This window comes from Nestor notabilis, unplaced genomic scaffold (assembly GCF_000696875.1).
Source record: "Nestor notabilis isolate BGI_N333 unplaced genomic scaffold, ASM69687v1 scaffold28035, whole genome shotgun sequence".
NCBI classification, from domain to species: Eukaryota; Metazoa; Chordata; class Aves; order Psittaciformes; family Psittacidae; genus Nestor; species Nestor notabilis.
In genome coordinates, this window is record NW_009928392.1 from 1 (window position 1) to 15,200 (window position 15,200).

General features: G+C 36.9%; 1 protein-coding gene across 1 annotated transcript in view; it reads left to right on the forward strand.

Annotated features, from left to right (window-relative positions):
• Window positions 1-151: 151 nt before the first annotated feature.
• Window positions 152-15,200, forward strand: part of ESYT2 (extended synaptotagmin-like protein 2) — a gene marked incomplete at both ends in the record, with an annotated part of 70,368 nt that continues 55,319 nt past the window's right edge. Inside the window, one exon of the mRNA XM_010014485.1 lies at window positions 152-286. Coding sequence (XP_010012787.1) covers window positions 152-286 — 135 coding nt within the window. The remainder of the gene's footprint in view (window positions 287-15,200) is intronic.

Below are 15,200 nucleotides of genomic sequence, written 5' to 3' on the forward strand. Positions count from 1 at the left end.
CCGCCCGCCCGCTCCGGCCCCGTGTTCCAACAGCAGCTGAGGCAGCGCGGCCGCCGTGTGGTGACAGCCCCGCGGCGCTGAACCTGCCGTGGCCGGGGGTTCCCTCGCAGCAATAAACTTTACCTCAGGGTTTGTTTTTTTCCCCCCTCAGGTGCCAGTGAACGCACACGTCTTGGACGTGGCGCGGTCTCTACGGCACACGGATCTCGCGGCTCGGGCAGGACCTCTTAAAAAGTTGAGATCAGAGGCAGACAAAATCGGTATCTTAACGGTTGTAGGGTTTTCAGTAAAGCGTTACTTAATAGGGAGTGGCATAAAAACGAGGTGATGTTTCAGGGTTGTGGTGTGAGGACCGAGGGAAAGGGGCTGTGGTGCTCTTATTTTGTGCACTGCTGTTGGCAGTTTTAAAAGGCTTTCTTAGAAAGTGTCATCTTCCTTTGAAAGTTTCAGCCTTTCTAGTAAGTCTTAATAACTACGATATTTAATTTTTTTTTTTTTTTTAGTCAAAATTGAACACTTTTCCATTTTTGCTTCGGAGGCTTAACAAGTTTTTATATAGAGCTGACAGCCAGCCACCCATCAGTAGCAGTGCTCATACAAATGTCCTGTTCTGCCCTGGTGTTCTGCTGTGTGGAGCTTGATGCTCTCTTAGTCCCTATACCTGAAGTCTTGAGGGTTTCTGCTAAATCTTTTTGGATCATTTTTTTGTTGGCTACTCGTTTTTCCTCAGTAATAGCCATCCACATCTTGGCTATGTACTGTTTGCATCGACTGCATTGATCAGTGTTCCAGTGATAAGTATCGAAGTAACTATTTTCAAGTGATCAAATTGCTGTACCTGATGTGACCTCTCCTAGCTCTACTGAGGAAGTTATAGGAGTTCCAGACTTCTGGAGAGAATAGAGTGAGTTGGTGCGAGATGGGAGTCTCTCTTACCTCTGTTTCTTCCTATCTTTTACCCAAGTTCTTGTTTAAGATCATGGTAAAAATGAGAATAGTGTTTAAGAGAGACGAAGTGGTTTTACTGCTTGAAACTGTTATGTGAGTCTTTTTCATAATCTGAGTAATAGCTCTTACATTAGCTCTGTGTTGGTTTGTTTTGTGTTTGTTTGTTTGTTTGGTTTTTTAACCTGTAACCATGCAGCAATATAATGGAGGTATTCTTATATGAGGCATTTAAAATGAATTAATTGAAGCTAGATTTGTTGCGGAGGTTTGTATATAGTAACTATCTGCTGGTAACTAAGCAGTAGATATTCAAGATTAATGCTGCACATAAATTTTAAGTCACAATTTGTTATCTCTAATAGAATGGCAATTATTTCCTGTGCGGAGTTGTCCAAATAATGAAAGATTTAGAAAGGGGCCTCTTGGCTGAAGTTAGAGGCAAGAAAATCAGAGAGAGGAATGAGTGCTGGCTGCAAACATCTGCATATCCTATGATATTATGAGAAAGCAACTGGTTAATATGCAGGGTTTCCCCAGAAGTGTGACCTTCTGATACAGCAGTTGGCAGATGTATTGCAAGTCACTGTTGGGTTTTTGTGGCTTTGTTTGTTTGTTTCTCTCTTTAATCATATTCTTAAATTTTACAGGTCTTGCTACTTTTCTTTCTGCTGACATACATGCAATATTCTGGAAGTATCATGCTTCCAAAAAACTGTAGCTTCCAGATGAAATGCAATCTGGAAAACAGAAGTCTTTTGAGAATTGAAGGCCCACTTAAATAAAAAGTGATCTTCAGTGTCTGCTGTCATAGTCATTTAGCTTTGTATGAGTCCTTTTGCTTCCTCTGTAATGTGTCTTGGGAAACTGTTATTTTCCTTCCTTCTGCTTTATGCGTGTTGTCTTGGAGATGTGTGGATTTCAGTCGTATTTCAAATAGGAGCTGCTGCACAGTATATGGAGCCTAACATCTCTTTAATAGGTGTCAAGTTTATCCATCCTGATGTGAACTCCAAACTGGAGTATGTTCCCTTGGATTCTCATCAGGGAAACTTAAATTACTTGAGTAGGACAGTGCTGTGTTTTAAACACAGGGAATTTTTTACTCTTCTGGAACTGAAACTGAGATGTAGTAAACCACTTTTTAACAGAAATTGTGTAATATCCCAAACATTTATCTGACGTGGTATCTTTCTGGGCTTTTGAGTGGAAAAGAACTTTAGCTGTGTATGTAAGATGTGATTTCCTGCACCACCACTCCCCCGTCTGGGGTTGGTTGCAGCTTTAGCAATTCATATTAAGTATTCAGTAATAGTGCATTATGTTATTTGTTTTTAAGAAAATGGTTATTGCAGGGGAAGATTTTTCTCCTGGCAGTATGCGCAGTTATGATTTGAAAGTGATACTGTTGTGCTATCACACTAGAGTACATAACGTTATTATTTTCCTAAATTAGACTTAGTTCTTCTGTAAGCAGGTGTTGATACAATAGGAATATTCTGTGCTGTGCATGTAAAATGAACTAATTCAACATGAATACAAGTTATGTTATTTAAAATTTTAACACTGAATTATTTAAAAGGAATATGTATGTGCTAAAAAATATTGCATTTACTTTCTTAAAAGAATAAGATATGTACTCAGACTTGCTAACGTGTAGTTATAGCTCTGTCACGTGTTTGGAAGACGTCACTGATTATATGGGGTGGGAGGGAGCAGAGGTGGGTGCTTTTCCAAGTCATTTAAAACCAGGCAGCAGAATTTACAATGAGAAAGGACTGGAGATCAAAATGGTCTTTAAATAAATGTGACATTTCCCCTTTCTTAGCAACATTTTTATACACTAGATGTATTTTATACTGGAATGAATGTAATTAGAAAGCATATATAAGGAAATGGGCAACTTAAGTATCACTACTTAGAGGATAGAAGGTAGGAAACCAGGACTCCCAATTTTTAAACGACAGGTATCACGTTGCCTTTTATTTTTGAAACAGTAATGGAATTTCATAACCTAAGTGGTATAACAAATGTACTTCGTTCTTTCTCAGAGCAACTAAGAAATTAATCTAATTTTGCCATTGTAGGGGTTCTTGGTTGCTTAATCTGACTTTTACAACATGCCAACGTATCATGTTCGACATCTTTTTGGATAAGTGAAACTTAGACTCCTGTTCTTTTCAGCATACAGATAAAAAGTCATGCTGATTTTTTTTTTTCCACCAGATATTGTAAATTTGGCCTGCTACCAGGAGCTGTATCTGTGTGCAGTCTGTCGACAATCAGCAGGAGACCAAAATAGGAACAGATCTTAGCATTTTTTAAATAATTGATTCTGAAAACACATTTAGACAATTTTCTTTGTATCCCTAACCATGGATTATACAGAAACTGAAATACTGTACATCTTTGTGGTAAAAGTAATGCCATATTAATACATTTATTATGAGTCTGCTGTAGCATTTTGGGTCTTACAGACTGGAGTTTCTGCTCTTGTTTGGAGTGACTTTCAAGGTTTTGGTTTTGTTGTTTAGTTTTTTCATCTACTTAAGGTAAAAGGAAAAACCTGCATCAATGTAAGTAGGTGTCTAGTCACCTTTTTAATTAAAGTGATTTACAGTCCTATGGAAAAAAATATTTAGATTGGTAGATCTTCTTTCTTTTGGGAATCTGCATGAAATTCTTAAAGACTGTGAGTATTGTGAATTACCATTGAACTGCTATACCACTGCTACACTAACAGGGGGGAGAGAATGTCAGCAGATACCCTTTTTACTAGATGCTGATGTATAGCTACAGTAATCAATAAAATAATTACCCACCCATTATGCTGAGTGTTTTTGCAAAGTTGATGTTGAGTAAAGCATGACTTCAATGGTAGTTGCATATTTCTTAGTTGGACGTTGCGTTGAATATTGAACAAACTGCTACTTTTTAGGGGAAGAGGATCCATTCTGAGTAAAAGCAGATATCAAAATGCATGTCTGAAAATGGAAATTGTGATTTATAACTATGAAATCATCTGTCTTTAGTGTCATGTGTTAGAATAAAATATGCATACATACTCGTTAGTGGGGGTTTTTTTTTGTTTTTTTTTCCCCCCAAGCCTTTTCATGAACTTCTTGTCAAATATTCCAATTATATGGTTACAGCAACAAAGACTTTGTTTTTTAGTGGGAAGGCAGACCCAGTGTTTGTGGAAGAAAAAAAGGTTAGATGGCTCTAACTGCAGAGTCATATCCTCCACTGAATGACATCTGCAGAGAAGGTTGATCGTGTAGAATCAGACTTGCTAACTGGATCTTAGGCTGATGCAGGACAGGAATCTCCAAAGAATCCTTGCTGTTGGTGTTAAATATATACCCAGTAAACATGATAAAAAAGTGGGCTTCTGTAATACATTGTTTGGTTTTAATTGCCATAGTACAGTAAGATCTTCCTCTGACCCTCAAATTATGCCTTTGGTTAATGCTGTTACTATTGTAGCTGTAGGAATTGTATGCTGATTCTTATAGAACATATTAAAATATGAAAAGGAAGTCTGAGAGGCATTGTGACACATTCTTCTGATCCTTTCCTCAAATGCTAGTTGAGCATGTTAGATTGAATTTACCAAGGAGTCATTTATAAGAAAAGTCACTTCCATGTATGGCTACTAAAAGCTAAGCTGGATCTAATAATTTTATTTGATTAGTACTGCAGATGGCCATATACTTTAGGCTGCCAGCCTGCGTCTGGAAAGTATGAAGGGGTGTGAGTTAGAATAGAATAATAACTTGTGAATACTTAATAGCTGGTCTATGTCCTTCTTCTGCCTTTTGTTTTTTTAAAACTGCCTTCTGTTCTAGGTGCCTCATAGTGTATGTATACATACATATGTGTATTGTGGGTTGTGTGTGGGGTTTTCTGTGGTTAGGCTTTCTTATTTAAGGAAGTTTTTGTTTTGTTCAGTATTACTAATTGTATCAGAATACCAGGCTGGAAGGAGACCTCAAGGATCGTTCTGCTTTGACTTTTCTTTGCAAAGCATGACCTAGACTAGATGTCCTGGCACCCTCTCCAGCTGAACCCTTAAAGATTCACTAGGAAATCCACCAGTTACCTGGGGAGATTATTCCAATGGCTGGTCATTTTCATTGTGAAAAATTTTTCTCTAGTGTCCAACCAGAATCTCCTCAGGAGTCACTTGTACCCACTACCTCTCGCCTTTTCCATGTGACTCTGTAAAAAGGGAGTCTCCATCTTTTTCGTAGCCACCATTTAAATACCAGAACATGGTGGTAAGGTCTTCCCTAAGTTGGTTCTCTCAGCCCTTCCTCATGTGGCACGCTTCTCAGTCCTTTGATCATCTTTGTGGCCCTTGACTGGACCCTCTCCAGCCTGTCCACATCTCGCTTGTATAGCGGGGACCAAAACTGAACACAGTATTCCAGGTGTGGCCTGATGAGTGATGAGCAGAGTGGGATGATGACATCTTTATCTCTGCTGTTGATGCCTGGGTGACTTTCTAAGAGTATCCTACAGTTAAGAGACACATGAATCATGGGTTTAGGAATGGAGAACCAGCAGAAGAAAAGGCATTTATATTGCTCAGTTGATTATATCTTCCTGTTTTTCAATTTTCACATTTTGTGTGTTAAAGCTATGCTGAGATGATGTCTGTCACATAACACATTCTCTCATGTAGCAATGTGGTAAGCATCACTATGTGATTCATATGTAAAGGTCCCATATTCCACAATATTTATGGTACAAAGCTGTGTGATGAACAGATGTTTATGAACATGATATCAAACTACTAAAGAAAAATATTAACCTCAAAGTATTAATATGCTTCTTGAACTGTTTTTAGGTGCTACAGGCCTTCGAAATGTATATGTATAATACATTCCTTTTTCATATTACAAATTGATATTGCGGAACAGTGATTACTGACAATGCAAATATGTTCTTGAAATGTGCTGTTCATCTAAGTAACTAAGGAAGATGTGTATAAGTCTTTCAGTGTGGAGGTTTTGTGTTTTGGTGTTTTTTTGTTGTTTTTTTGGTTGGGTTTTTTTTTCCTTTCCTTTTGTTTTTTTGGTTTTGTTTTTTTTTTTGGTTTTCATTTCAGTTGTCTAGTGTTGCTTCCATGTCTAAATAGTTTTACATATAAGAGTTGGCCCTGCTTTAGTCATATTTGAAAACGTGGGAGTCATGAAGATCTTGTCAGTAAAGCTGAGGTTTTATGGAAGAAAAAGAAGTCTAGAATAGCAGTAAACCTTTTCTGCCTCTTCTACAGGATTTTTCTTACTTGAAATTACTACTGCTTTTTGAGATTGCTGGCACATCACAGAGTGTAGCTGGATATGTTTTCTAAGATTTCTTTTTTTTTTTTTTTTGCACATGGGAGCCTGCTGGGAAATAGGAAGATGAATCAGGATTATTGTCAAAACACTTTCATTGTAGTTTATCGTGATGAAAGCCTGTTCTAGAAATATTTAGTATTCAAAACAATTCTTTGGTGTTCTGTTCTCCTTTTGCAAAATGAAAGAAGAGGCAACATTTTGTCCACATTCCTTTGCTTGACTTAAATAATTTGATTTATGTTGCAGTTTCTCATTTATCAGATCATCATTAATTATAGCACTGAAAAGGTTCTCTAATTGCTGAAGTTGCCTTTAGCATAACTGCTTGCAAGCTTTGCAACAATTTTGTGTTGACTATATGCCTGTACTGAATCTGAGGTGTGGGTTTGTGGGAGATGTTTTTAAAACATATTTTAAAATACGAAGTTTTAAAAGAATGCTAAGTTTTATATATCCTCTGTAGTGTCTGAGACCAGTTTGTCAGAGCCTTATAATAGTATATTTGATTCTGAAAGTAGCAGTTAAGGATTACAAATTAACATATGCCATTTATTGGGTATGTTTGAACATGTAGTTACAAGGGAATCAATAAAAGAGTGTAATTCTTCTGGAAGGATCACAGAAATAAGAGACATTTTGCGTGAGATGCTGCTAATTTAGATACAGAAGTTTTTGACCTGTGAAGTCTCATCTTTCTCTTTACTTCTCCTTATTGTTGGACAATATAAATTAAACCTTATACTACCCTTTCCTAAGAAAGTTTAGAATGGCACCCTACCAGCAGCTTTGGAGCTTTTCTATGGCCTAACAGGGGCCAGCTTCTAAGTTATATGTACCAAGTGTGATGGTCCAGCAGAATTTCAAATGTAGTATATGCTTTTGCATATTTAGGGGATATACTGCACCACTTTTAAGAAGAAAATTAAATCCTTATCTTTGGCCCATGTTGGTGAACACTTAATGAAATTAAAGGATGTACAGAGATGGAGTATTCAATGTAGAATTTACTGTGAATAGGAACAGTGGAAAAAAGTAGTATTTTGATAAGAGTGGTTTTATTTTAAACAACTGTTCAAAGTAAGTAAATTATGAAACAACTATTTAGCGGGGTCTGGCATTTTATAATTTGTGTAACTTTTGGCTTGTATGGCACTTTGGTATTTCTGGGTAAGATTTGTTTCAGTTGAATGAGGAGAGTTCTTTGAAGTTTAGAAATAAATTGGTTGGATGAGGAATAAGAGGGAAGAATCAAATCAAGTGTTTGCTGAAAGTGGTCATGTGTGAAGCGGTGGAAGCCAGTTGCCAGCTTGATGTGTTTGACAGAGTCTGTAGTTGTCAAAGATGGCATGAACTGACCCAGGATCCTTCTTCAGTCCCATGTGACATGCACTAAATACTTTTCTCATTTTGCAGCAAAAGAAAGAAAGTATCTGTATAACGTGCATTTCTTAGACAGTCTTAATACCTTTCTTGAGGAAGCCTTGACTACTCACTGGATGAGACTAAAGTTCTGTTGGGGCAAGTAGGAAAAGATGATAGTGTAATCAATGATGTCTGTGCTTCTTGAAAATAAAAAGCCAACTTAAATTTGTTTTCTTTTTGGCACTTGCCACCTTCTCTGTGTTTCGATTTCACAGATTTTGTTCCCTTCTATTATGTTTTTAATGTAAGTTTTGTTACTTCCCTAGCTGCCAGTAATGGATTGTTGTCAGGCCTGGGAAGTGAGGTTATACAAACTTGCCACATCAGCTAATTGAGTAACTAATTGCACTAGAATTAGTCCAGATTAAACTTGGTTTATAAGGAAGTTTCACTACAAAAGTGAGGTTCCAAGAATCCTGAATCCTTTCCTGATTTTGGGGGCATGTGCTCAATAATACTCTGGCTGTGCTAAGTCCATTCCATTTACCTCAGCTTCTCAAGATACTTTGGTTTGCTTCCTTGTTCCTTAACATAGTCCTGTATAGTCTCTGTCTTCATGTCAGGGTTCAGGTGAGGAGCTGTTTCCCATCTCCTCTTGAATCCCATTGATACAATGCCTGGGAGAGGGAGGAAGAAAGGTGTTCCTCAGCCTTCTTGATCTGCCTCCTCAACCTACTTCTAGTTGTTTTATTCCCAATAGCTTCTGTCAAGCTTCATGTACCGGTCTTAGAGTGGTTCTCTTTTATTTTGTGGTCTAAATAGTGCAGCCTTTTCTTTTAGTTGCTTTGGTTTTGTTCCCTCTATGTGCTTCCTGTGATACTGTTACAAGTTAGAGAAGTGAGAATTTTAAAGCTTCTGCCTACTAACGGTGTAGGTTTTTCTCTGCATTCAGATATGCTTATTGCAGAGAGAATCAGGGTTTGTAGTTAGAGACTGATTCTGCAGTTTCAAAACAAAGTAAATTTGCATTCCTGAAAAAAAGGGTGTTCTGCATCCAATTGCATTTTCCCACTGCCTTCTTGTGCCAGCATTAGAATTTACTTGGCCACCCAATTGTAAGCTTTTTGCCAGCTTTAGTGTTCAGCTGGAACAGTTCCTGGAGTTAGTTTACTGTGCAGCCACACAAGTGCTAGTGCCTACAAAAAAGAGGTTATGGAAGCCTGTGGTCAGGTTTAAAGTGAAATGGAACAATAGCTTGCATGAAGAGGACCTTCTTAGAATGAACTGGCAAATAAAACTGCTGAGATTTCTTTGTGGGGAAGCAAAGTTAGAACTTGAGCAGTTTATAATGTCAAGCTGCACACCTAACTTACAGCATTTCAACAGACCTGTTAACGTACTTAATCATCAGATATATAGACTCTCAGTACTTAGATCCAGCTCTGTTTTTAGAGCGTGGTTGGATCATATGAGCTCCAGAGCTCCTTTCCAACCTGAATTAGTCTATCATTTTTGGTTGTGTTTTAAGCTGTCATTTAAACTGGCTTTCAGTTTCCAGTTGTGGCTTACAAATGGTAAGAAAGCTTTTCTGCATATAATAACCAGTGTTTGCTTAACTATTAAGTGTAACGAGGAGAAAAAATATAAAGAGATGGCTATCTCTAGAGAGGTGTTTTGTGGGAGGTAGTGAGGCTTTTTAAGTCATTCAGATGCTTGTCATCTAAATAGTATTAAAATTCTGTGCAGCAAATTGCTAAAACATGCAGTTTTTCAAATGGAACTCCTGTTATATAAATAACCTTTGGAAAGCAAGTGTACCCATATAGTGAGTCACTGAACAAAGTTTTGTCTGCTACACCCTGATGTAGCTACAAAATCCTCCTTAGGAGTTGAAAATCTGAAACAGGGCTAATGGTTTTCAGCTGAAGCAGTCTAGAATTAAGTACCATGAAGTTGTTATTAGAAATATGAAGCTAGTTTTACTTGGCTGAAAATAACTGTCATATGACAGTCAAGCATTACATTGTCATTTGGCTGTCCTTATAGCAGCATGGGTCAAGTTTACATTAGTTCAATTGCAAGCACTTTCACTTAAGAGATTTATAAGTGATGTAAATTGCACACATTTTTGTGTCTGTTTTATTGAATACTTTTGAGAGAGTCTGTTGCAGACTCTAGTACTGTTGTTTTCGCAACCTTTGTTTGCATTCCTTTGGCTAGATACTGGCTCACATGAATTATCCAAATAGTTTCCTTTGGGAAAATTTTGAAAGATGTAACAGCGAGCATTGAATAAAATGTATTGACAATCCACTGTCTTGTAGTCCATCACTGTCTACTTGAAAAGAAAGGTGGGGAGAAAGCGGGTGAATCTCTAAAAATGCAGTGTCTTCCTGTTTCATTTTTAAAAGTAACCACAAGAGATGTTGAAGCATAAAGGTAGCTATAAAACTGAATTGTTCTAGTTTGAATTAATTGTGCAGCATTACAATCCACACTTCTACTCTCAAAGTTTGTGACTGTACAATTTTTAAAATAGCTTAGTAAAAAAAATAGGAAAACATTGTGGGGGTGGAACTCAAATGGAACTTAACAGTTCAGGAAGCTCGTAGTTTGTTTTATATTTAAGCATTATTACTTTGTAATACATGGTTCTTAATGCCTTTTTTTCAGACCTGCGTAGCTTAATATAAAAAAATATACCTGTGCTTTCGCAGATGCCCTTATTCACATAGCATATTCTGTAGACTGTTAATTCAATGAGATTTGAAAATTATATCCAAAAAATTGCCAGGAGTTTTTGTGGCATTCTTCTGCAGTGAAAAGTATTATGACACAAGCTCTGAGCTGTGAATTTTTACGCAGGCTTATAAAGCAAGCTCTCAGGACTTGTTGCTAGTGAGTAAGCTTGATCTGTCTGCATGTTTCATGCAAACCGTTAACATAAGGATTCTATGATACTTCAAATGAGAAAATGTCTGTTCTTAATTTGCTAATATTTCCTAGTACAGTGAGCTTGCAGGTCGAGAACTTTGAAAAATTGTAATTTGTTTTGAGGCTAGTCTTTTTCCTCCTCCCCAGTCTCTTGATTCATCTTGTTAATCGTTGCACTAGAATGCTAAATTCTCTTGTCTGTGTGGCTAGGAAGTTGTCTTAGTCTGGTAATCCAGTTTATGATGCAGACTGTATTTTAAAATGCTGTGTTCCTCACCCAATGACTTTCTCCTAAAATACTTGAACTAGAAAAAGAACACTTTTCCACCCGCCTACCCTCTGCCAGTTAAATGTCAAATAGGAGCCAGGAAACGATAAGAGAGTGTTTCATGGGGGGAACAAGAAAAACAGTGTTCAGTCATTTGACTTGCATGTGTTATAAGAATATGCAATAGTGATTGATATAGTAGCTTAAACTGTAGTAATTTCTTCTTCTCTATTTGTTCATGGTTGTTTTTATTTGGTTTATATTTTATGGAAAATATTTGGGCTTTTGGAATTGTTTTGAGTTTTTTTTGTTTTATTTTTAGGGTGTGTTAAGTACGAGTACTGTGTTGATGTGAATGTGCCTAAATTATCTACATTCCTTTGTTTAAAACAGCATTCTTATTTCTGTCTTGTTCATATAAGTCTTTATAATGAGAATTAATGTTCTACTAATTTTGGCTACGTATGAAGCTTTTTAATAAGTTGCATGTAATACGTGCTTGTGTTGTTTTCAGGATGTATAGTAACAAAACATTCTCCAACAACTGTTTTTCCCAGTTCCTTTGTGGTTTGATGTTTCTCTCCCCTTTAGTTCTCTAAAGCGAATAGCAAAAATGTTACTGATCCATTCCCTTTGTTACTTTGATTTACAAAAAATCAAAACAAAACCCAAAACCCTCAAATAAAACCCAATGAAGTTTGGGGCTTTTTTTTCCTTTTTAGTTCATTAGAAGAATCCATTATACACAGAGCCATAGTTGCAGCCTGAAAATAGATGTGATTTGGAAATTACCTTTTTTTAATGAATCAGTTTCTCATATATGAATACAAACTTTGATTTTACTAAATGAGTGATGAGGAACTACAAAAGCGTTATTTTAAAACAGTAATTCAGGGTTATTTGGTTCTAGCACACATGTGCTGTTACTGGTGTACTTTTTTTTGTTTTTCTGGCACAGCTAGGAAGGAATTCTGCTGTACTAGTAACACCATACCAATAGTTCTGACAAAGCTATCAGTGAAAGTACATGTGTGTATATTTGAAATTAGGTTTTGGGATTTTTTTGGTAGTGCATAAACCTCTGTTAGGTTTGGGGAGAGGGTCTGCACAGATTTGTTCTGGGTGTTACACAGGAGTGTTAGCCAATTGTAGTTGGCAGTTCTTGTTTGGGAATAAGTGTAGAAAGGCCCATTACGGCCTAATGGACAATTTTTTTTTAAGATGTTTTCCTGCAAAATGGATAATAGAAAAACTCTATGGGATATGGGATGACAGTCTGCAGTGGTTCTGGCTGAAGAAGTCCAAACTTTCTTTTTCACTTCAAGTGAGTTTGGTATTTGGGAAGTAGAATATTTGGCAGATATTTTGTAAAACATTTTTTAGGTTAAGAAGCGGAGGAATTTGTGCTTGAAGTGAAATGCTGCTGAAGGGATGGAAGTGGTTGTGGCATTTATTTACAGTTGCTTTAGAGCATTTATCCTTGACTGTGGTAACATTGTTTCACATCTGTGTCCTCAGGGGGCAAACTGAAAATCCAGAGCATCATTTTAGTGTCAGTTTATTGAGAAGCAATAGAAATGTATCCACTAGCCAAAGAGAGGAGATTAGTTCATTGGTGTTCCTAAAATTAATGGGGTTTAAGCTCTGACAAACCACTTTGGAATTCCTCTACTGTAAAGTTATAATTCTTGATTCCCATGTAACACACAAGCTTCTAGTTTAGATATAACCTGTAAAAACTCAGAAGGTCGTCCGCTTTCTTGCTTGAGACTTGCAGTGCTCAGGGAAATGGTTTTACTTTTTGGCAACCCCTGTCATCTTGCAGGTTTTCATTTGTTCTAGTTTCTTCATCCCCCAGTCAGAGTGATGAGCTCCAGCTCTGCTTTCTGCTGCTGTGATTGTTTGCTTTGCCAGGTGCATGGAAATAACATTCCTGTCTGTCATACTCCAGTGAAGAACACAATGTGTAAGTAAAGTTGTTACATTGTGATCTCCCACTCAGTGAGTGAAATGGACAAAGCCTCTGATTCGGAGCAGCTCAGATTAGTCAATGACATGGGGTTTGAGAGGTCATTATTTTAACAGAAAGTAACTATATGAGCTCATGAGGGCAAAAGAGAATGTTGAGAATGAGACCTTGAAATATGTATATCAATGACTGTTTCTTCCAAAATAGTTTATGATTTAATTTTGATTACAGACATTTCTGTAGGCAAATAGATCTTCAACTGTTTAGTTAAAATAAAAGCCTCCAATTTATTCAGTTAAAAAAGCGTGTTGTAGATGACTGTTAAGCTTGCTGACTATTTGATGTCCCAACGATTTTTCAAATACCTTGAGCAGTCAGGACTGTATCTGATGCAGCAAATCATATATAGCAACAGGAATGGTGTGTTGGATTTCAACATCCCTTTGACGTTGAAAAGAAAGAAAAGACTTCTTTTTTTTTTTTCCTTTTCCTCAGAGGCTAGTTGTACATGGAAAAGCCTTTATCAAATTCTTGAAAATACTTTTCAGCTGAAATGATATAGTTGCAAATTAACTTCTATTTATGCAGATTTCTGAAAATAACTGTGGCATTTTACTCCTAGGGTTTGATTTCATTTTAACTGTCATCACTGCATTCTTCTAAACTCAAGTGATGTCTTTTGCAAGAAAGTTATTACATGTGATTAAGAGCTGCGTACAGATTTTAGGCTGCTGAAAATATCTGGTAGATGTACTGGGCTGGGATTCAGGCCTAAACCAACACAGTCAACAGTACAAGCCATAAAAAAAAATCTATTGTCAATTAGCACACACAATGAAGTTTGCTGCAGCAAACTGAAATGTAGATTGATTCCACTAAACTTGGGTTCCTCATTTCAGAGATGCAAGTCTTTTTCTACCACCTGTCTTTAGTCAGTGGGAAGGGATGAATTGAATTTTTTGCAGGAGGTCCCTTTTCTCTGTATAGTAAGAACCTAGAGTAATGAGGTCATAACTTCACTGCTACTTTATAAATGCTTAAATTTATCAAGGAATAATGTGGTCCACAGCTGTCAGATTTTAATTAATACATCTACTAAATATTATGTTGTAGAACTTCTAGAAAAAAATATTAGCATTGTGCAGCAGCATTTGTTGTGAAATCTGCTGAGTATTCAGGGGCTAACAGTTATTTGACTGCCTATATTACTCCCTGCATGTGCACAGCCATGAACCTCTCCTTCAAGAGTAGTGCAGGCTAAGGAAGGTTCTGCTTAGGAGCAATAAAATAAAGTGGCACAGTTATTCTGGCATTGCCATGGGCAAGATTTCTTGAAACTCGAAACCATTTCAGGGAACTGATCTACTAGATAGTTGATTATTTGCAGTTCAGGCAGTTGTCTTATAGTTGACAGAAATTTCTTTTCATTTGTAGAATTAATATTCAGTTTGGGTTTGGGCACAAGGTGTTTGGTTTCCACTTAGAGCTAGAATTTGCTGAACCTAAATTTAGTCATATAAGTATCAATTCATTGGAAATTTTCTTTATGGTCGGTACAGTCATCTCCAGATATCTGACCATAGGGGAAATGTTTCAGGATTTCAGATGTATCTCTCCAGAGGCCCTTGTTTCTCTTTATTAATGATGAAGCAGGTCTAGAGTCACTTGATTATTCTTGGACACGTAAAAAGTAGAATTTTGAAGATAAGAATAATTCAGCATTGCAATTGCCTGCTCCTCACCAATATTTGAATCTTTAAAATCGGAAACTTTTGAAATTGCTGTGAAGCCATATATAGGTAAAAATGATTGCCAAGATATAAAAAGAGTCTTCCTGTTGTTGTAAACTGCAACCACGATCTCGTGGGTATGATTTGATTAGCTCTGTTCCAGCAATACACTGCAAATATCCAAAGTGGGACAGTAGGTGTGGATTAAACATGTGGAAATGGTGAGCTTAAGTATCAGTTATAAGCAACTCAGCCTTTAAAGTCTCTATCATGTGCTCAATATTATGATTCAGTTCTGAGCAGTATGCTTATAAAGTGACTTACTACTGCTGTCAGTAATTAAAGTAGTATTGATTTATGATGGCTGCGTTTACTGCTAACTTGGGAAGTGGAAGAACATGGGCTGTTTGTAATGGTTGAGTTTGAGGTAAAGTATATTCAAGATATCACCAAATGCTTGGGTTATCTTCTACATTGATGATAATCAGTAATGTAAGAGTAGAGGTGACAGTTCTGTGCTGCATTTATATAAAGAAAAATGTATCTAACTCTTCTTCTTCTTCTCACTTTTCTTTCTATCTAGCTCTCCATTCTGTCTGTCAAACATCCAACAATTCCAGCAGTCTAGTGCTGGAGCATTCCTG